Raw genomic sequence first — 23,524 nt, 5'->3', positions numbered from 1 at the left:
TCAAGTGATTCTCCTGCCTCAGCCTCCCAAGTAGCTGGGATTACAGGCATGCACCACCACGCCCGGCTAATTTTGTATTTTCAGTAGAAACGGGGTTTCTCCACGTTGGTCAGGCTGGTCTGGAAGTCTTGACCTTAGGTGATCCACCTGCCTCGGCCTCCCAAAGTGCTGGGATTACGGAAGTGAGCCACCGTGCCCGGCCTGTTCTTTTCCTATGTAATATTTATCACTGTATGGATTGCACTTTGTTTATGTGATTCTTTGATTAATGCCTTTTTCCCTGATTAGACTGTAAATGTCATGGACTATATTTTTTATAATGCACACTGTTACATCCCTGATGCCTCGCGCAGCACTAGGAACAATAAATATTTGTTGGATGATTTAATAACTGGATAGACCCATTTTTTTTTTCTTTCTCCTGAGTATATGACTCACCAGCTTCATATGTTAAGCCAGCATGCCTGGAAAAAGCTTGGTCCAGAACCTGTCCCAGGTATTAATACTTTCAATGAGGGTCCTATTCTTTGAGCTAGTGGAGGTTAGAAAGATACCAAACTAGGAACTGTGGGGAAATGGTGGCATTGGCAAGGAATGATCCTGTTGGAAGGTGAAGATGAAAAGGTAATTTTTTAAAAAAATCAATATTGATTTTATAGGAAAATCTTCCTTTCTATATATACCAATGTAAACATACTCATTTACCTTTTCCTGGCAAATTCAGCACAGAACTTCCAATTTTCTTTATAATGTTGCTCCTTTATGGCTCAGGGGCTATGAGCTTGAAGTTGAAACTCTTAAAGTACACTTTTTCTTTTCTAACATTTGTGGTTACTTTTTAAATGTATGCAAATCTTACCTGATTCATGAAGATCTCAAGTTTGTTTTCTCATAAAAATAAGATTTCAATTTCTTTTCTCAAGTAAATTTAACTAAAGAAGGGACACTGTGTGTATTCCATGTGGTCCCATGGCCTCGGCCCACTGTTACCTCTGGAACCCAGGCCAAAAAACACATGCGATGCTCTTCACAGAGACTCCCGTCCTCACACAGCTGTTTCTTCTTTCCCGAGGAGATCTTTGAAAGTAGTTCTAGATAATGAGATGTGGGAAAGCTATGTGAAAAGTTGTCTTACTACACACCCACTCCATTTTAAATGGGATTGTATACCTACAAATCCTCACATGTGGAATAAAAATATGTGTGTTTTAGTTTGGGTTTTCATTTATTGTGGGAAAATGAAGCAACGTATCTTATGACTCTTTCCAGAAGGAATTTGATCTCTAAGGACAAGATGGAGGAATATTACTATAAAATGACTTTTTTTTCAATGACTTAAGGATGAGAAAAGCAACAACGGAAAGATCTTTCAATATTATGTATACACATATACACACACACTCAGTAACTTCATTCTCATAGGCTACTGAGACTGAAATACAGATTTTAATATATAATTGTGAGACAGTACCTAATTACCAAGGATGCAAACTGGAACTGAATACGCTGGGCAGAGAATTTCAGACAGCATGATAAACCTTACCCAGGGAATAAACAGCAGCACTTAGCACTGTGCTGATGGCAGAGAGGATTTCCCTCTTCACTGCACAGGTAGTGGGTTATCACCCCATGCTGACAGGAATCTGCACTTGGGTTTACTCTCCGATGAATAAGTTTCATTCTGAAGAGACAATTATGTATAGAATTGGGCTTGATTCCATTTACACAACTAAATTAGGCTGGGAAAGCTCAGTGTACAGTGAAGACAAGAAAAAAACTCAGAATAAAAAGACATATGTCTATTACAAATTAAAGTCCCACAAGGTTAATGTGAACTAAACAGTGGTTTGATGCTTTGTAAAATAAAAGGTAAAAAACGATATTGAGTATGTAGGCTACCACAGGGTGTCAAGTTACATCAAGAGTTTAGAGACATGAATGATAAGGAATGGCCTTAATGTAACAGATATACATAGAGTGAGTAAACTCCTGGCTTTGGTGTTATTTATGAGGTTTTCTCCACTCTTAGCAAAGAAGTGCATTTGTTCATTGCATTTGCTTTTCATTGTCATAAATTGGTTAAAGACGAAAGAAATCAGCATTATACATCAGTAAGTAGAGTGGACCACTTGATTCTATCTATTTCGCATTGAAACCTTAAAATATCTCTTAAGGAGCCAAATAGTAAAGCGCACAAATAAATAAACTGCACAAAAATGTTGCCAGGTTTGCTTTGGCTGGAGACTGCTGACACTGTGGAAGCAGCACAGGCTGGGGGTCTGCAGGTACAGAGGTGAACCCTGGATCTGCTGTGTGCCCAGGTGTGACCTTGGACATGGTGTTTAACCCCTGCTTGTAAAAAGGTGATGTCAACACCTAAAATGCTGAGCGATGATGGTATTTAAGTGGCATAAAGCCTAAACGTACCTGGCCCATTTTCTGACACCTAACAACACACGTGTTTATAGAACATGATAACGTGTTCAATAAAAACCTATTCTCTTTGCTTCCTGTCAGATCATGAATTCACCCCTATAGGTCTTCATGTGCACACATTCAGTTTCCGTAAGTGAAGCCTACTTGTGGCTTTAAATTGTGTTAGCAAAGAGAGATTATTTGATACCATTTAAAAACCAAAGGAGTCGCTCTTCGTCTCTAGGTTGCTGATTTCAGTGACACATTACATATACATACCTAACATAACTTCATTTCTGCCAGTGATGGGCCATGTATACAACAGTGGTCTCGTAGGATTATAATACTGTATTTTTAGTGTGTCTTTTCTATGTTCAAATACAAAAAAATACTTGCCATTATGTTACTTTGCCTATAGTTTTCAGTTCAGTAAGATGCGGTGCAGGTTTGTAGTGTAAGAGCAGTAGGCTAAACCAAAGCCTAGGTGTGTAATAGGCTAGACTGTCTAGGTTTGTGTAAGTCACTCTGATGTTCTCAGAGCAAACATCACCTAAGGACACATTGCTCAGAACATATCCCTCTCTTTAAGCAACGCATGACAGCATTTATTAAAAATGACTAGTTTGGCACATATTGTCATATGAGGCACACAATCACCTTGAGAAGATTTTAAGAGATTAATGCCCAGATTTCACAAATGAGAAAATTGGGGTTCGTGGAGTTAAGAGAATTGCCATAAATGAGACTGTTGTCAGTGGAAAGCTAGGACGGGCACCCAAGTATTTTAGCTGCCACTCATATTTATCAGTGGGTTAAGGCTGTAAGACATGAACCTTAATTTGATCCCTGCATAGGGATCAGATCCAGGTATTGAGACCATCAAGATGCTTGACCTTGGATAAATGCCTTAAATCCTCTGGTCCCCAGTTTCGTCATCTACATAAGGATTACAATAATATTGTCATCTTCATAAAGTTGCAAAACTTTAAAAAATATAAAATGAAAGTTGCAAAATAAAAGGTACACAAGTAAGCACTTGGTGTATATTAGCTATTATACATTCAGAGTTTTTTCACCTACATGGAGCTACCTAGACAATAGTGTCAGCATACCTAAAAATCTCTGAAATAAAATCTTAGCGTTCTGTCCTATAATCGATGTTTACTTTCTTTCTTTTGTTTTTCAAAGGTATCCCACTGTCCTGAATACTCTTGTCCAAGATCTGTTTCTGTACACCACGGTGAATTTCATGTATTTGTCAGATGCGAAAAGTGTCTGCTTTTTTGTAAGAATAAATTTTAACTTTGTAAAGCATCTCACAAATTTTAATCAGCTTCTCTGTCACTCTCACCCTAGGAACCAACTTCACCCTTGCAGAACTGGGCATCTGTGAGCCCTCCCCACACCGAAGCGGCTACTGCTCTGACATGGGGATCCTTCACCAGGGCTACTCCCTTAGCACAGGGTCTGATGCCGACTCCGACACCGAGGGAGGGATGTCTCCAGAACACGCCATCAGACTGTGGGGGAGAGGGATAAAATCCAGGCGCAGTTCCGGCCTGTCCAGTCGTGAAAACTCGGCCCTTACCCTGACTGACTCTGACAACGAAAATAAATCAGATGATGAGAACGGTAGGCCCGCTTCTTAAATACCTTTTTATGTTCTGTGCACTGCACCACGTGGGGCTTCGAATGTTTTTGTTTTTTAAGAAAGAGGCGTCATAAAACCATTCATTTTCTTTGAAGTCGACCTTGTCTACACAGTGTGAGCTGGGGGGAAATAAACCAGCAACCCTCCAGCACACAAGAAATGAGAAGAGAATTTTAAAATCACATTTTGATGATAACACAGCATTCAGGTGTAGTCAGTTGGTCTTATTAGCAAGTAAATTACATTGCAAAAGAGGCAGCTTGATAAACTATGACCTATGCCTAGAAAATGTCCTCTCTCCACAAGTTTCTAGGTCTTTGTATTGATTTCCCCTTCCCAGTAAATGGAAACCTGGGTTATTTTTTTTCATGAAGATCTCTTAAGAATCTCACCTTATCTTAGACTTTCATTTCCAGAAGGCAATGCCTCATATCCGTATTGAAGATCAAACTTGGAACAGATGCTCTGGAGCTTAATAATGACAAATAGGAAGAGACTTGTCTTCAAAAAAAAAAAAAAAAAGAATTCTTTATATGTTTACTTTTCCCCTTGGCACCTATGTAGGTTAATAGTTTCCTGCATCTTCTGTCACAAATCACTATTGCCTATCCATCAGCTTTCTAGGTGGGGTTTAATGAAACTTTGAAAATTAAATCCTTCCGATCATTAAGCAGTAAATACAGAGAAGCCTAAGCAAGTCATTGAAGAGATAAGGTGCTTATTTGTGGGTTTCTGAGCAATTCCGAAGTGTGTTTAGTCAAAAACATTTTTTAAAAAGATAAACTGCATTAGGTGACAGCTGATTTAAGAAGAAAACATCAAATGCTGTGTGGTTTGTGATGAATAGATTGCATGTTTGCTAAAAGAATTACCATTACCATTAAAATGTTTACAAATAGATCAGTTAAGAATGTTTATATAAAATATTATAAACTTCTGCCAGAGCAGCTTTAAATATTTCCTTTCATTTAAAAAAGAGAAAGGAAATTTGCAGGCGGACAGCTTGTTGTGAATGCAAAAGCGTAGCTAAATATCATTTAATCTCAAAACTGTTGAAAATACATCATTTCCTGGGTAAGTCTCACATACTCAAAAAGATGTCACTTTTTTGCATTGAAATTTATGTTTAATTTTGAAATAATTTATTCTACAGTGGGGACAAGGGGATGTGTCTTACTTATGCCTCCGTTCATGTAGCTAATCAAGGTATACTCTCAAGGAAAAATCTGCACTTGACTCCTTTTGAATTTTAACAAAATTCTGACACTTGGCACATTTGACACTCTGAGGTGCTTATTTGATAGGAAATTACTTTTAGAAGTTTCCATAAAAGCGTACGTTGAATCCATTTACTGATGTCCTTTTTCAACTTCATTGTGTGTGTCAGATACTATTTAAATGAAGGCAATTTGATGGCCTAATAAATAAAATCACTTGTTATCCAAGAATTTATGGCACATTTTAAACAAGGAATTTTAGCAAGTCCCTCATAGTTGGTATTCTTACACCTATAGAGGGAACCATCTATGCAGAGTTGTTTATACATATTTATAGACCTGCACTTTCTCCCATTTAAGTTATATGCATCTTAAAAACTCATCTAATAAGGGGGTGTTTCCAGTGAAGCCAAGGGCACAAAACATGCTTGCCATGAATTTACCTAGAAGAATTATGGATGAAAAAAATCTGAAATTAATCATGTATTTGGTAGACCAATAGTAGTTTCATTTTTTTCAGTATTATTCAAAACATCATATTTGAATAATTTTTACTTTCTGTGAGTCTATATAAATCCCTGCATACTGATAAGAAATAAACCCTTAGATACAGTGTCCTGATTATTTCCTGTAGTGCTAGTTGCAATGCAGTCAGATTTACATAAAGAAAATGTACTTAGAAGCACTAAGCAACTCTGTATGTGAGTGTGGCTGGCAAGGCACAAAGGAGGTATTGAAGTCAGAGTTCAAATTAGATGAGAGATGGTTATTTTAAAACATACTGGTAGAATGTCTTTCTTTTTACTTTTAAAACATTTTTTCAATATTTTACATATTGAAAAGAGGTACATAATATGTCTTCTGTTCTCATTCTTGGCCAGAAATAAAAATAAGAAATTTTACACATCATATCATAAACTCTTTAAGTAAATAAAAACTGAAGTGTGAGCAACTCTGCAGGCAGAGGTGTTAACTTCAGTAAACTTCTTGCTCTTTCTCTCTGACGAGTTCTGTTTAGCTCACAAAGAAATCAATGCTTTTTCCCATCACTGATTTTATGAAGTTTGGGAATGTATTATCATATAGATTGACAGTTGCCCCACTGGTTCCACACCACGGCATGGCCACTTACAAAGCCATCATTAATTTCTCACACTTGTACCCAGCGATGGCTTCCTCCATAATAAACACTGTGTCCTTCAGAACCAAATCAATAACCTTTTAGGTATGCCTTTCTTGAAGAGGAAGTAACAGGAATCTGTACTTTGAGATAGAAGCTCTCCAATTTAATTTTAGGTTTTAAAGATACATGGTCATAAAATGAATCTTTTCTGTGGGATTCCATATGTTTTCATTTCATTTCATGGTGGGATTTTAGGATACATGGATTTTTCACTGCGTTTATTTAAAAATCTCCCTTAAAAAATTCCAATTGTGATTTTGCTAAGCATAGTTAATGAGTGAAGACAGCACTCAGAAACCAACTTCCTTTTTGGTGATATGAAGTGTATGTTCAGTCTGCACAGTCATATAGTAAGATCTCTAACTTTGCCAACAGTTCTCCCTAGATCAATGTTGATTGTGCTTCCTATGTGCTGCTGTGACAAAAATGACCCATTGGATAACTTGACAGTCCCATCAAACAGGTGAACCTGTCTTTCTTTCTTTTTCTTTTTTTTTTTTTTGGTAGTATAGATACCAGAGTGCTGCATACTATACTCACTAATTTAGCCACTACATTAGCATTGTGCTGGCTTGGATCGGGTTACTTCAAATAGATAAAACTCTTAGATTCATGTTATCTTTTCAGGTTCTTTAATCCTATCTTAAAGTCAATGATGATTTGGCTAGAAATGGCAATGAGAGTTGAGAACAGCCTGGTCAAGTTTTTGCTGCTGTGAAATTTGACGACATCCAGAGAAAGGGCTTTCCTAGTAACCTTAAATTAGAATCCATACTTTTGTTCAGTAATAATTGACCCCCTTAAAATATGTCCTCTCTAAGACCATTTGTATTATCTGAGTTATGGAGAAAATGGGACAGTCACTAATACACAAGAATAACTAATTGCCTCCTTAAAGATGCAAAGTAGCATAAACTGTAAAAATCTGGTCTATGTTCTCTTGACTCCCTCAGGTGATTTCTTCACCTTGGGACTTAAAAATATCCTTGAGTTTTTTTTTTTTTTCTTCCAGCAAAATTCTAGTTTCAGTTATTTCATTGGAAATCCAGAAAGGGAAAAACAAATCAAAACAAGAACAATAAACAAAGAAAATTAAGTTGGTATGAAATAGCAAGCCAGAAATGGCAGTAAATGAAATCCAGCGTCAGTTAAACTTTTAAGAAAATTATTCTTCCCCACCCCTCTCCACGTCCACCCAAAGTAAATAAGCACAATGTTCATTTTCATCTGTTGTAATTGGGAAATTTACAATTCTCATAATGTACTTTGAGGTTGAAATATAAATGTTGGGTTAATTCCATTGCATTTCACAAAATGCATTTATAAAACAAGCTGGCTCTGGGCACATAATGGATTTATGTAAAGTGTATTTGTGGAACACAGATTCTATTAGATTGAGTCCTTTTTGCAAAAGGTCTGTAGCGTATCCGTCTCCTCGGCAGAGTTTCAACACACCCAGGTACTCACTGCTTGTTATCTGAGACGTGAGGAATGAAGCCTGAGGGAAGGAAGGATTTTCCTTAGCACCAGGAACAATGTCCTTAGATTGTTACTGCCAACCAAGTTGCATTCATTTGTCATTCACGGTGAGTTACTTAAATTTTTCTCCTTTCTGTCCAGAAAGCGGCTTCTCAATAAATCTAGCACTGGAGCGTTTCTTAAGTAAACACAAACTAAACATGCAAGTGGGATTCTATTTCTACTCCCACTTATTACCCTTACATGCTCAAATTAACTCTGTGTTTTATAACCCACTCTACCCATTTCTTCTCCCTAATCCCTCATGTAAAATCACAGAGAGTGCCTGTAACAGACATCAAAACTTACTATGAGCTCCAGACCTAGCCAAAGGCCCATAATTTTGCTCTTAAGGAAGTGAAAAGGCAATGGCAAGGGTAGTAAAAGAGGTAGCTACAAAAAGCATACATTCATATTTGACTATGCTTAATGTTGATGTGGGATGATTTCTTTTCCAGCCACATTTTATGAAGCCAATTTCCATGGAACCTAAAGCAAATTGTTGCCTCAATTTCTTAAAAACAAAACAAAATTTAAAAACATACCAAAAAAAAAAAAAACAGAACAAACTTTTAAGCCATTTGGATGACAATGATTTCAATTTGTGTTTTTAAGCTTTATTTTACATACATGTACATTTAAAAGAATACCATTATAAAGAAGAATCTGAAATGAATTATCATGGATTTTAAAAAAATGAAAGACATAAACACAAAATATCATAGGTTCTGTCTTTTCCATTCCTAAATGAAAGAATGATCTCCTTTACATTTTTCTAATTCAATTCCCTCAAAGTCCAGGTATCAGAGGCTATAGAGAAAACTTATTTTTAAAAAGCTTATTAATGGGAGTCTTAACATATGATCACTACGATGCTCAAACACAGCTGATAATAACTTATAACCAGAGGCAAAATGTAAGAATATCACATTGTCACATGGCATGATACGAAAGCTAGAAGTGAAAGGATTGATATTCTGCAAATGGACTTGTATGAAACTTTAGAGGTTTACGTTTTTGGCAAATTAAGCAATTCTTACATTACTGTAAAGTAGAACAGAGTACTTCGAGGAGTGTAGGAGTCTGTGCTTTATTTCAGTATTGCACTTTCCAGATTATAAACTTTAGTGGCATGGTCTTTAGTTATTTATATATTTTTTCCTTTCCTTTGGTGGTTTCTTTCATGTTTGCTAATGCTCCCAGGGGCTATCAAGGAATAGCTCCATTCAATAAATACAATAAATAAAATGAAGCACTAAGCCTTCCTTTTGGCAAGGGCAGCCTGATTATTACATGTGTAATCTCCAGGCCTTCGGGGAGACATTGGGCTTGGTGGATAATCATTTGGTTTTAAGCTGCTGAGTTCCTGATATCAGTACTTTAACTTCAGTTGAGTTGCTCTTTTTACTGCGAAGGCAGTAAAATAGTAAGAAGCAAAATGTTTTTGTCCGTTCGCGATTGGAAGCCTCTTCAGTCAGAAAACTCTTTCTTTGCTTATTGTTCGGTCATTTTTTTAAGTTTAGTTGTTGTTTGTCAGTGATCAAATTAAATTTATCTAATAGGTAGGAGAGATGTGCCATGCCTTGAGAATTAAAATCATAAATAAGATGAGTTAAAACTGAGGAAGTTGATAGTATAAATTTTCTACAGACAATTGAATCAGAAGAAGCCTGCACAAAAAAATAATATCAAAGTAAAACAAGTTAGAGAAGAATGTACGAGAAGTAATGAGGCACTTCCATTAGCCATTCTGAAACTGAGACATAGCAGGTAGAAGAAAATTTCAGGTATTAATAACAGATTTGTAAATAGGATAGAAATTCCAGATATGTGGGCATTATGTATATAGACTTATACATGAAACTAAAAATGTTACTTGTGATTTAATTTTGAGTATTATTTAAGTGCTAGCTGTAAGAACCTTCTAGAAAATTGTTCTTTCCTGCTTTCCATCAACTCAGTTTGAGGAATGTTAAAGGAGTTTAAGGTGTGGCTAAGTGGTTTATGGGATAGTTAACAACAGAAGTTACGAACTGCATGTTAGTCTACAGGCTGAATCCAGTTTGAATTGTTTAATTTGATTAGTGCAGTATCAAACATTTTTAGATTAACAACCAACATTTTAAAAGTGAGAGATTTTATATTAGAAATTTTTATTTTTGGCCATCCTCAAAACATAAGAAGATTCAGTCACACTGGTTCAGGTTTTGGTCAGCACAGATAGGATTAGAAGCAGTAGCAGTTCTGGATAGATTCCATGTCTTTGAGGTCACCTGATGCTCCTCCAGGCTACTCTGTTGTTTAAGGTCTGACTTAGCCTTTATTGATCCTTGAGTTATCAAGACCCTTGACCTACCTACAATCTTTATGGAAATCAGATATAAAAATTGTAGAAAGCTAGAACCCAGCAGTTTTATGGATTCATGTATTCAGAGGTAGAATGTTACTTCTTTTGGTAAGTTTGCTCCATCTGCAAAGTGGGTTTAATTTTGCTCTACTAAATTTCTAAAATGGTTTTAAGGCATTTAGATTTAAATGCTTCAGATAAAATTAAATCAAATTAAAATCAATTTAATTTAGAAAGTAATAAAATAATTTTGTATGTGGGGGGTGAATTTAAGTGGGTAATATGTCATCTCCATCTTCCGAAGTAGTAGATGCCCTGAAGTACTGAAAAATTAAGGTCAGAGTATTTGATTTAACACATATTCTTAAAGCTATTTTAATGTAAAAGTGTTAGGTGGACTATTTGGAAATAGATGGAGGGAAAACCTATTTTAAAAACTTTAGCTACTTCAGCTGATTGAGGAAAACCCCAGGGCTTTTCAGGAGGAAGCCATTTAAAGAGGAGGAAAATGACTTTGTGCTAATTATGTTCAGTTTTGATCCAGCAATGGTTTATGGAGTCTGTAACAATGAAGTTGGAGACAATAAAGTGAAGGCTAGAATAGAGACATGCAGTGATAGACGAAGACCTTCAGTATGCCAAGAGAGAAAGACATGGAGCAGTGTTAGCTCATGCTGAGCTGGGAACCAGCGAGTCAGAAACAGTGTTCCAGAAACCAAGAAATGTTCTTCAACCAATGTAGAAGCAGGCTAGCCAAGGAACATTGAGGAGTGACTTGCACTCCCCATCCTCATTTCTTATTTGTGAAGAAGAAAAGTTAACTGAAATATGAGCATGTTTCCTAAGGAGGACTGAAATATTTGAGTAGGCATTCTTTGAAAAAGAGTAGGTTAAGAGATAACTTATGCAGAGTTATACTGTTCTGAGGGGAATAAAAAAGATAAACACCACAGCAGTCTTTCCATCCATGTTAATCATGAGAAAAGTGGCATGAACTCACTTACAGCCAGAAAGTTAGGCACTGGAGGAGTTTGGGGAAGTATTTTTTGTAGTATTTTATGTAAGAAATATACTATGACACATTCAATAATCAAAAAGGATCTTTGAAAGGAACTTTTAAACATTTTTAGTTTAGGGAAATATTTTTCATAGTATTTTATGCAAGAAATACACTGACACATTCAATAATCAAAAAGGATCTTTGAAACGAATTTTTAAAGAAGAAAATTGGTGTTTGAAAGGTACCACACTATGCTTAGATATGCACATTTTAATATGCACACAAATATAAAGTTAAACTGTGTTGTTTTATTCAATATTGGTGAAAAATAGGAAAGTACTCTCAGATGAGGAGATGCGTTAATTGGGGGGGGGGGGGGTTATTTCTTTTTTTTTTTTTTTTTTTTTTTGAGACGAAGTCTGGCTCTGTCGCCCAGGCTGGAGTGCAGTGGCCGGATCTCAGCTCACTGCAAGCTCCGCCTCCCGGGTTCACGCCATTCTCCTGCCTCAGCCTCCGGAGTAGCTGGGACTACAGGCGCCCGCCTCCTCGCCCGGCTAGTTTTTTTTTTGTATTTTTTAGTAGAGACGGGGTTTCACCGTGTTAGCCAGGATGGTCTCGATCTCTTGACCTCGTGATTCGCCCGTCTCGGCCTCCCAAAGTGCTGGGATTACAGGCTTGAGCCACCGCGCCCGGCGGGGGTGCTTATTTCTGAAAAGATTTCAAGTAATTGCTAATTGCTCTTCATTGGACAAAGCCACTGTGTGTGTGTCTCTTTGTATTTGTGTGTCTGTGTTGTGTGTGCATGGTGGGGAAGGTGCTTTGTTGGGAAGAGGGATGTTATTGAGAGGGACAGAAATCAATAAATATAAATTGATCAAATTCCAGGGGTATGAAGACCATATATGAAAATGCCAAAATGAGCACTGTAGACATTTTGTAGTGTATAGTTTCAGGGGAGAGAGAGAAGAGAAACCTGTGTTGACCTTCTTGCATCTTGAACTCTGTGAGTCATCTTACATCAGGGAGCACGCCCTTTAAAGCCTGAGATCCCTTAAACCAGTGATGCTATCTCAGCCATGTAAGTCAGAATCCACAGAAAAACACCCATGTTTTCTCAAGTCCCACATAAGAACTCTTGCCTCTGAGGAGCTCTGAACCTCTTTGAAACTGTCAGAGAAATATTTGACTTGGCGGGAAATCCACTTTATTTGCAATATGTCCCTCTTCCCTTCCCAACTCTCACCTTTCCCCCAACACTTACCCTCCCCAACCTGCATCCAGCAGGGCCTAATCACCTACTCCATGAGCTAATTTCTTTATCACTTCATTCTATCCTTTTGTCAAAACTAGTGAGATCACGTCTCCAAGATGTGGTTTGAGCATCATGATAAACTGGTGCAGGATAAAAAATAATCAAAACTTCCATATAAATTTACCTTCATTTTCACTCATTCTTTAAAATTTTAACTTTTGGATAAGTTTTACGGTGCAAATAATTTATTGGTATCTATATATGTACACATACATATGCACACACACAGCGTATATGACAGGCTACATAAATACAGAAATGTATACATTGGAGATGTGTCCAAAAGACTTACGTTGATTATTTTAGACCTTTGACTTCCCAGGAAATTAAGCCTGAGCAACTACTCACTCCTCAAAATATTTGGATAATTTATTATTTTGTGGCAACCTGTTTGGTTGTCTTTGTATTGGTAATGACCATATGTGCTAATCATACCTAACTATGTTATGGCAAAATTCCTATTTTTCTCTTTTAATTCTCTCTGCTGACTTTCACTTCCTAGATGAATAGACAAAAATATTGACTTTGTTGTTTCTTGAAGAAACCAAGCACTCCCATGCATTTACAGAGATATTCCTGTATACCCTCAATAGGGAGAAAATAAACATTATTTATGTTAGCATACTGGTTCAGTAAGGGAAGCTTTGAGAAGGTGTGGTTTTAATTAGGTTGTAAATAGGGGTCAGGACTTTTATATATGGAAATTAGATGATGAATATTCTAAATGAAGAAAAGCGAGAGTGTATGGTGGTTGGAGAATGGGAGGTGAGGTGAAGATGATGATCATTTTTCAGGGACACTTTCTAGTCTAGAAAAAATTCCAACTCTAGTCAGGCTAATTGGAATATAGTGATTTTATTGAATAGCAGTAGAAATACATGAATAGATGTGTAGTAAACAGATGACCAAGAGCTATGAGCTTCATCTTAAGGAGTTAAGGTCTGATCAAGCAGATAATACAGAACTATTGAAAGTTTATGTGAGTAAAGACTGCAATATTTTAGGAAACATCTGATTGAAACACACAGATACAGCACACACACACACACACACACACACACACGTGTTTGGATGGAAAGTAACAAAGTTAGAGGTGATATCAGAAAGAGAAGCAGTAGTCCAGGTAGAAGGACTCCAGAAACCCTTATACCACAGAGTCTACCTGCTTCTTGGCATTTCAATAGGAGAAATTAACCTCTGACTAGCATATGAATGCTGAATATTAGTAATTAAGCAGGAAAATAGGAGGAGGTACATAACCCCACACTCCCGCAATGCAGGGAGTGTACCTTACAGTGCAATCTATTCTGCTTACATGTAGAATACAGTGTTACAACAGCTAGATTCCAGTGTTTATAATATTTGATCAAATGATTAAATAATAAAGTAGCATCAAATATTGCTTTGTACAAGGAAAAAAGTCATAATATTATTTTTAAGGGCACAGTAAGTGTGTTGTAGGTGAACATTGGCTAGAACTATTCCAGGTTGATTAATGGTTTCTTGAAGATTATTTCTGCTTCTATATCCTTGCCGCTTCTTCATGAGTCATATTCTCATGCAATTTGTTTAATTGCTCCTGTAACTATAGTTATGTCTCCCTTCTCATCTCTAATCTTTTATATTTTTATCACTCATGTTTTTTAATCAGGTTTGAAAGACATTATTTTTTTTCAAGCTTTCTACTTGTCTTTATTTACTTTTTCTTTCTCATTACATTCATCTTTATTATATTTTTTCATTTCCTCATTTTAACTTTTGGATTATATTGTGGGATTTTCTTAGGTTTGTTTTTTAATTTTTTTTTATTTCCATAGGTTATTGGAGAACAGGTGGTGTTTGTTTACATGTGTGACTTCTTTACTGGTGATTTGTGAGATTTTAGTGCACCCATCACCCAAGCAGTATACGCATCCTATTTGCAGTATTTTATCCCAGTGCCTTCCCACCCTTTCCCCCTGAGTCCCCAAAGTCCATATGTCTTTCTTATGCCTTTGCATCCTCATACCTTAACTCCCACTTATGAGTGAGAACATAATGATGTTTGCTTTTCCATCCCTGAGTTATTTCACTTAGAATCATGCTGTGAATGCTACCAATTCATTCCTTTTTGTGACTGAGTAGTATTCCATTATATATATATATATCTCACAGTTTCTTTATCCACTCGTTGATTGATGAGCATTTGGGTTGGTTCCATGTCTTTGCAATTGTGAATTGTGCTGCTGTAAACATGCATGTGCAAATATCTTTTTTCATATAAAGACTTCTTTTCCTCTAAGTAGATACCCATTAGTGGAATTGCTGGAACAAATGGTAGTTCTATGTTTAGTTCTTTGAGGAATCTCCACACTGTTTTCCTTAGTGGTTGTACTAGTTTACATTCCAACCAGCAGAGGAGAAATGTTCCCTGTTCACCGCATCCATGCCAACATCTATTATTTTTTGATTTTTTGATTATGGCCATTTTTGGGGCAGTACAGTGGAATCACATTGTGGTTTTGATTTGCATTTCACTGATCATTAGTGATGTTGAGCATTTTCTCATATATTTGTTGGTTGTTTGTATATCTTCTTTTGAAAATTGTCTCTTCTTGTCCTTAGCCTGCTTTTTGATGGGATGATTATTTTTTTCTCATTGATTTGTTTGAGTTCATTGTAGATTCTGGATATTAGCCCATTGTCAGATGTATAGATTGTGAAGATTTTCTCCCACTCTGTGGGTTGTCTGTTTACTCTGCTGACTGTTCCTTTTTGCCATACAGAAGCTCTTTAGTTTAATTAAGTCTCAGCTCTTCATCTTTGTTTTTATTGCATTTCCTTTTGGGTTCCTGGTCATAAAATCCTTGCCTCAGCTAATGACTAGAAGGATTTTTCAAATGTTATCTTCTAGAATTTTTATAGTTTCAAGTCTTAGATTTAAGTCCTTAATCCATCGTGAGATGATTTTTGTATAAGGTGAGAGATGAGGATCCAGTTTCATTCTCCTACACGTGGCTAGCCAATTATCTCAGCACCATTTGTTGAAAAGAGTGTCCTTTCTCCACGTTATGTTTTTGTTGGCATTGTTGAAGATCAGTTCCTGCAAGAATTTGGGTTTATTTCTGGGTTCTCTATTCTGTCCCATTTTTATATGCCTATTTTTATACTAGTACTATGCTCTTTTGGACTATGACCTTATAGTATAGTTTGAAATCAGGTAATATGATGCCTCCAGATTTGTTCTTTTTGTTTAGTCTTGCTTTGACTATGCTGCCTCTTTTTTGGTTGCATATGAATTTTAGAATGTTTTTCTAATTCAGTGAAGAATGATGGTGATATTTTGAGGGAATTGCATTGAATTTGTAGATTGCTTTTGGCAGTATGGTCATTTTGTAATATTGATTATACCCATCCATGAGCATGGGATGTGTTTCCATTTGTTTGTGTCATCTGTGATTTCTTTCAGCAGTGTGTTGTAGTTTTCCTTGTAGAGGTCTTTCACCTCCTTGGTTAGGTATATTCCTAAGTGGTTTTTTGTTTTGTTTTGTTTTGTTTTGTGGCTATTCTAAAAGGGGTTGAATTCTTGATTTGATTCTTAGCTTGATCATTGTTGGTGTATAGAGGAGCTACTGATTTGTGTACATTAATTTTGTATCTGGAAAGTTTGCTGAATTCTTTGATCAGTTCTAGCAGCTTTCTGGAGGAGTCTTCAGGGTTTTCTACATAAACAATCATATCATCAGCAAACAGCAATGGTTTGACTTTCTCTTTACAGATTTGGATGCCCTTTATTTCTTTCTCTTGTCTGATTGCTCTGGCTAGGACTTCCAGTACTACATTGAAGAGGAGTGGTGAGAGTGGGCATCCTTGCTTTGTTCCAGTTCTCGGAGGGAATACTTTCAACTTTTCCCCATTCAGTATTATGTTGGCTGTGGGTTTGTCACAGGTGGCTTTTATTATTTTGAGGTATGGCCCTTGTATGCCAATTTTGCTGAGAGTTTTAATCATAAAGTGATGCTGGATTTTTTCAAATGTTTTTTTCTGCATCTGTTGAGATGATCATATGATTTTTGTTTTTAATTCTGTTTATGCTGTGAATCACATTTATTGACTTGCATATGTTAAACCATCTCTGAATCCCTGATATGGTATGAAACCCACTGAATCATGGTAGATTATCTTTTTGATATGTTGCTGGATTCAGTTAGCTAGTATTTTGTTAAGGATTTTAGTATCTATGTTCATCAGGGATATTGATCTGTAGTTTTCATTTTGGTTATGTCCTTTCCTGGTTTTGATATTAGGGTGATACTGGCTTCATAAAATAATTTAGGGAGGGTTCCCTCTTTCTGTGTCTTGTGGATTAGTGTCAATAGGGTTGGTACCAATTCTTCTTTGAATGGTAGAATTCTGCTGTGAATCTGTCCAGTCCTGGACTTTTCTTTGTTGGTAATTTTTAATTACCATTTCAATCTCACTTCTTGTTATTGGTCTGTTCAGGGTATCTAATTCTTCCTGATTTAAGCTGGGAGGGTTGTACCTTTCCAGGAGTTTATCCATCTCTCCTAGTTTTCCAAGTTTATGCACATAAAGGTGTTCATAGTAGCATTGACTGATCTTTTGTATTTCTGTGATGTCAGTTGTAATATCTCCCGTTTCATTTCTTATTGAGCTTATTTGGATTTTGTCTCTTCTTTCCTTAGTTAATCTTGCTAATGGTCTATCAATTTTATTCATCTTGCAAAGAACCAGCTTTTGTTTCATTTATCTTTTGTATTTTTTTTACTTCAATTTTATTTAATTCTTCTCTGATCTTGGTTATTTTCTTTCTTCTGCTCGGTTTGGGTTTGGTTTGTTCTTGTTTCTCTTGCTCCTTGAGGTGTGACCTTAGATTGTCTGTTTGTGTTCTTTCAGACTTTTTGATGTAGGCATTTAAGGCTATGAACTTTCCTCTTAGAACCACCTTTGCTATGTCCCAGAGATTTTGATAGGTTGTGTCATGTCATTCAGTTCGAATAATTTTTTACTTTACATCTCGATTTCATTTTTGACCCAGTGATCATTCGGGAACAGGTTATGTAATTTCCATGTATTTCCATGGTTTTGAGATTCCTTTTGGAGTTTATTTCTAGTTTTATTCCACTGTGGTCTGAGAGAGTGCTTGATATAATTGTGTTGTGCTTTTTCTAATTTTTTAAAGATGAGCACTAAATTTTATTACTCTTATTCTCCCTTACTTTGTAAGAGTAAATATATTTGTCAGGTCCTATAGAATTTGATAAAAAATATTGTTCTCTGTGATACTTTCTAAAGATTCTCAGCCCATTTGGACTCTCAAAATAAAACAGAATCCTAATGCTAGCAGTTTTTCACTTTAATACTAACCATTTCTAAAAAAGTTCAATTTTTATTGTTAAGTCTTTACACTGTCCAAAGTAAGATATCTATATGTTTTATATGCATTATATATAGATATACATGGGTATTAACTATATAACATAGAATTATACAAAGTATATGTATATATATAGCGCATATATAACATATATATATGCATATAGGCATGAAAAAGAATAGAAATCACCTATAATTTGACACCAACACTAACTATGGTTAATATTTTGAGGCATATATCTTTTGGTCTGTGTGTCTATCTGAGAGAAAGAGAGAGAGAGATTAATAATTTTACAGAGTTGGCATGTTTTACAAGTCCTATGTAGCGTTAATTTTTTTGGAAATGAGCTAAAATCATTTCCCCATGACATTAAATATTTTCTTCAATATTTAAGAGGGGCATAGTACTCCTTTAATGGAATCCATTTCCTCAATTTCCTTTCATTGTACATTTAACTAATTTTTATTTTAGTTGCAGTAAAGAGCAATGTGATGAATAAAATCCTTATAGCTACATTCCTGTGGACATCCCTGACTGTTTTCTTAGGGTGAATTCCTAGAAGAGTTAGAACATACACAGCTATGTGAAATTGCAATCCTTTTCAACCAGTGTTCTCAAAGGAACTCTTGCACCAGCACTGTGGGAAAAGCAACAGGCACACGGGGTTCTTGAGCTCAGGAGTCACTGGTAATGATCACTAATATTTTACCAAATTATGGATCACAGTATTTTTATTCTGGCTTCTCTCCACTTTAATCTGAGCAACTCTTCATGTATTCATTCTCTACATGTATTTTTTATTTCATGATTTGTATTTCTTCTCCATATGAAAAGATACTGGGACGACGCATCTCACTTTTTAGTTTGTATTAGCTTTTTACAATGTCTACAGTGATCCCAGATTAATGTCTACAGTGATCCCAGGTCCTAGTGTACCTTGTTGTTTATACAAACACTTGAAAATGTTCACTTATTGGTGTGAAAATCACTTGGCTACGTTTTCAAAAGCATGCGACTTATTTTCTGTGGGATAGAACACCAAATATATTACGGAGTTGCCTCAGAAATCAGGGCTAACTAGAAAGCAATTTAAAATTGTCACACTGACCAAAGAAGAAATGCTAGCTATGAGTAGAGTGGGGAATTTTTTTTTTCCATATTAAATATGTCAGCTATTATTTGGAATGCAGGACTTTATATCAGATTGTTAATTTATAACAAACCAAGGATAGAATTGCATTCCACATGATGAAAGGAAACTCACATGTACTAGGACAATCTGCAAGGCACCTTGAGGAGATAGAATCGAGTAAATTATGTATTAAATATTCTTTAAACTTCCTCCATCTGTGGTGCCTTTGATTCAATGAGGTTAGTAATCATAAACACAGTGGTGGCCCTGCTATTGGTATTTTCACAAAATAGGTAGTTCTGCAGGCAAGATAAATATCTCAGTACATAAGAAAAGACTCTGAAAATAAGCATGTGGAAGCAGTTACTATTATAATAAGTATATGGCTCTGCTAATATACAGTGTTGCTTAATAATTGATGTTATAGAATAAAAACAGTAGAAAACATTTCTATATTCTGGGGCATCCCCTTGTACATTTGGAATGGAAAAGACCCCAGTGAAATGCAGAACAATTAACAGAGTACAGGTTGTCTTCCATTTCCGCTGATACACATTTATGACCATGAACAACAAGGCACATCGGGAAAGCAGGAAGTATACAAATCAACTTAATCTGTCCCACTGTGGTATTTCAGGCCCTCCACAATGTAGTTCAATTTTATGTTTTTAGCCCTTGCTCCCACTTCTCTAAATATATTTTCAGCTCCAGCCCAACTGGGCTACTTATTTTCTTTCCAGAGCATACTCTTTTCCCCTGTGTCGTTGTCCTCCCATTCCCTTTGTCTGCAGTGGTATCCCCAAATCCGTTACATCTCCACCTATCTGTTACATCCCTATTGATTATCAAAGAATTATCTAATGTGCCATGCCCTCTATGAAATCATTCTGGTTTCCTTAACTACAGGTGTACTCCCACTCCTTTGAAATTTTTTAGCATTTTATTTATCCATTTCATCAAGAATTTAGGGGAAATGGTATAACCTTCACCAAAGTAGAGAAGTAAATGATTTGAGATGAATTTTGGAACTAGAGTATATAGAACTTGATGACAGTTTGAATGTAGTAATTGAGAAAAGAAAAGCAAGAGCTCTTGGCTGGGCACGGTAGCTCATGCACGTAGCCCAAGCATTTTGGGAGGCTGAAGCAAGCCGATCACTTGAGGTTAAGAGTTCAAGACCAGCCTGACCAACATGGTGAAACACCATCTCTATTAAAAATACAAAATTACCTGGGTGTGGTGGCTTGTGCCTGTAATCACAGCTACTCGAGAGGCTGGGGCAGGAGAATTGGCTGAACCCAAGAGGCAGAGTTTGCAGTGAGCCAAGATGGTGCCACTGTACTCCAGCCTGGGCAACAGAGCAAGACTCCATCAAAAACAAAACAAAACAAAAACCAAAAAAAACACTCTCAAGGATTTCTAACTTTCAATACTGGATGGACTCCTAAGTATTAAGATGAGGAATACTTAGAGAAGATAGGATGTGGGGCTTATTCATTTTAGACATTGTTAAATAAGACAGCTAAGTAGAAAGGCAATGTGGGTAATTGTGTAATTATTAAGACTGAAACCTGCAAAAGAGATCTAAACTGGAGATGTCAATTTGAGAATCAGCAGCTTAGCAGGGGTCTGTATATATCCAGGAAAGTAGATAAGTTCACCCAAGGGGAAAAGTGGAGAGAAAAGAGGAGGGGGCCAGGAGCAAACTCAGAGTAGTCCTTAAGTGTTGGGTAGAGAAGAAAGAACACACAAAAGAGACTGAAATCAGTGATTTGCACAAGGTAGTTCTTTGTTCATTCTTGTTGGTGTGATTTTCTTTAGGGCTCCCTGATGGCTTCTGGTTTTGGTGTGGCTTTTGTCATCTCTCAACCCACAGTCTTTTTTTCCCTCTCCATTATTCTGTTTCAAAGGAGGCAAGACTGGCTGAGCCTCATCATTACAGGAGAAAGAGAACAGGAATTTAAAAAGTGATAGGGGCACAGGAACAAAAATAAATAAGATATGCATTCTCATATAATTGTAAACTAGTTTGATGGTTAATTTTACCTGTCAATTTGACTGGACCCTAGGATGTCCACATAGCTGGTTAAATGTTATCTCTGGGTGTGCCTGAGAGGATGTTTCTAGAAGAGATTAGCTTTCAAATTAGCTGACTGAGGAAAGTCAATGGCCACCCCCAATGCAGGTATGCATGATGTCGTCCAGTGATGGCCTGAATGGAACAGAAGGCAGAGGAAGGTTGAGTTTACTCTGACTGAAGGTTGAGTTTACTCTGACTGATTGTTTAAAGTGGGACGTTGGTTTTCTCCTACCATCAGCATTTCTGTCTCTCAGGCTTTCAGACCAAAACTGGAATCTACACCTCTCCAGCTCTCAGGCCTTGGAAACTACACTACTGGTTTTCTCCAGCTTGCAGGCAGAAGATGGGATTCCTCAGTCTCCATAATCATGTGAAGCCATATTTTGTAATATCTCTTCATTATATATATTCTGTTATTTTTGTTTCTCTGGAGAACCCTAATATAAGTTGTCTGTAATTTCAAAATATATAGGGTAATTCATGGCAATAACATTTAACTATAAACTTTTATTGCACTCAAAATATTTATTTAGTTAGTTATTGGGCATCTATTGTTTATTGTGCTTAGCGTATATTCATTAACAAACTAGAAACACATTTTCCTTTCTAGGCGGGTGGATCAGGAGGTCAGGAGTTCAAGACCAGCCTGGCCAACATGGTGAAACCCCATCTCTACTAAAAATACAAAAATTAGCCAGGCATGGTGGTGAGCTGCTACTCGGGAGGCTGAGGCAGGAGAATGGCCTCAACCAAGGAGGCAGAGGTTGCAGTGAGCCAAGATCACACTATTACACTCCAGCATGAGAGACAGAGCAAGACTCCATCTCAGAAAAACAAAAACAAAAGTTAATTTTTATTAGACAATAAAAAATGAACTTGAAATAAAGCAAAAAGAGAGAAAATAGAAGGGAGGGAGAGAGAAATAGAAGGGAGGGATAAAGGAAAGAAAGAAAAAACTACGCTATATAGTGATAAATGGTATGGGGAAAAAGAAGACACTAAAAATAAATAGGAGTTTGTGATTGCCAGAGTCTTGCAGTAGTAAATGCGGGTCAGAGGGCCAAGGAAAACTTTATTAAAATGCTGACATTTGAACAAGAGAACAGAGAAAGAGAATTGACTATACGGATTTCAGGTGGATGGCATTTCAGTCAGGTGGAAGAGCTAGTATAAAGATTTTAACGCAGGCACACTCTTGGTGTATTTAAGGAAGTTAATGTGATTGCAGCGGAATGCAAATTGGGCAGAATAGCAGGAAATGAGAACAGAGAAATGAAGGTGAAGTCAGGTCATATAGGGTGTCACAGATTCTTTAAAATGGTAGCCTTTGCTCTGAGGGAAATAAGTATCCAGACAGAGTTTTGAACGTAAGAATGTCATGATCTGACTTCCCATGAAAAAGATCGCTCTGGCTGTTGTGTTGAGCATATAGTGGAAGAAGACAAGAGTAGGGAGAACAGGAGGCTATTGCAGTAACCAAGACAAGAGATAACAGTGTCTATCTGGGACAATAGTGGTAGGAAGAAGTGATCTGATTCTCAATGTATTTTGAAGGTAAAGGTAGGAATATTTCTGTATGTATTAGCTGAGAGGTGTCTGCAAACGATTCCTTGAAGATTAATATCAAATCCTGTGCACATTTTAAAATAAGGCTATATGGTTTTCTGATATTGAGTTGTAGGAGCTCCTTATGTATTTTGGATATTAACTCCTTAACTCATATATGGCACGCAAATATTTTCTTTCATTCCATAGACTGCCTTTTCATTTTGTTGCTAGTATTCTTTGCTGTGCAGAAGCTTTTGAGTTTGATGTAGTCCCACCTATTTTTGCTTTTATTGCTTGTGCCCATGATGTCATATTCAAGAAATCTTTGCCAATACCAAAGTCATGAAGTTCTTTCCCAATTTTTTTTAGGAGATTTACAGTTTCAAGTCTTACATTTTAAGTCTGTAATCATTTCATATTTATTTTTGTGTATGGTGTAAGATAAGGATCCAAATTCATCTTTTTCACATGTGATTATCTGATTCTTCTGGCATCATTCTTTGATGAGACTCTCCTATCTTCTTTTTGTATTCTTGGATCTGTGTTGAAGATCAGTTGACTATATAGACGTGACTTTATTTCTGGGCATTTTATTTTGTTCCATTGGTCTAAGTGTCTGTTTTTATGCCAGTACCATACTGTTTTGAACACTATTTTGTGTGTCAATTTGACACATAGACTTATAAATAAATATAAATTTATTTATTTATTTATTTATTTATTTATTTATTTATTTATTTATTT

The 23,524-nt window shown here is 36.4% G+C and overlaps 1 protein-coding gene across 4 annotated transcripts in view; it reads left to right on the top strand.

The window, feature by feature from the left end:
- The window catches only part of TENM2 (teneurin transmembrane protein 2), a 1,213,529-nt gene that overhangs the window by 308,284 nt on the left and 881,721 nt on the right, over positions 1 to 23,524 (top strand). For 3 of the 4 annotated variants that reach the window (XM_023218891.3, XM_023218892.2, XM_023218890.2), the window contains one exon: positions 3,772 to 4,047. In XM_023218891.3, coding sequence (XP_023074659.2) covers positions 3,772 to 4,047 — 276 coding nt within the window. Of the gene's footprint in view, positions 1 to 3,771; positions 4,048 to 7,154; positions 7,164 to 23,524 lie in introns of all 4 variants that reach the window. The other variant, XM_023218893.2, reaches the window with a different exon arrangement.

This window comes from Piliocolobus tephrosceles, chromosome 4 (assembly GCF_002776525.5).
Source record: "Piliocolobus tephrosceles isolate RC106 chromosome 4, ASM277652v3, whole genome shotgun sequence".
In the NCBI taxonomy this organism is placed as follows: domain Eukaryota; kingdom Metazoa; phylum Chordata; class Mammalia; order Primates; family Cercopithecidae; genus Piliocolobus; species Piliocolobus tephrosceles.
Note: the sequence above shows the minus strand (reverse complement) of the source record. Positions and strands in the feature narration are given on the sequence as shown.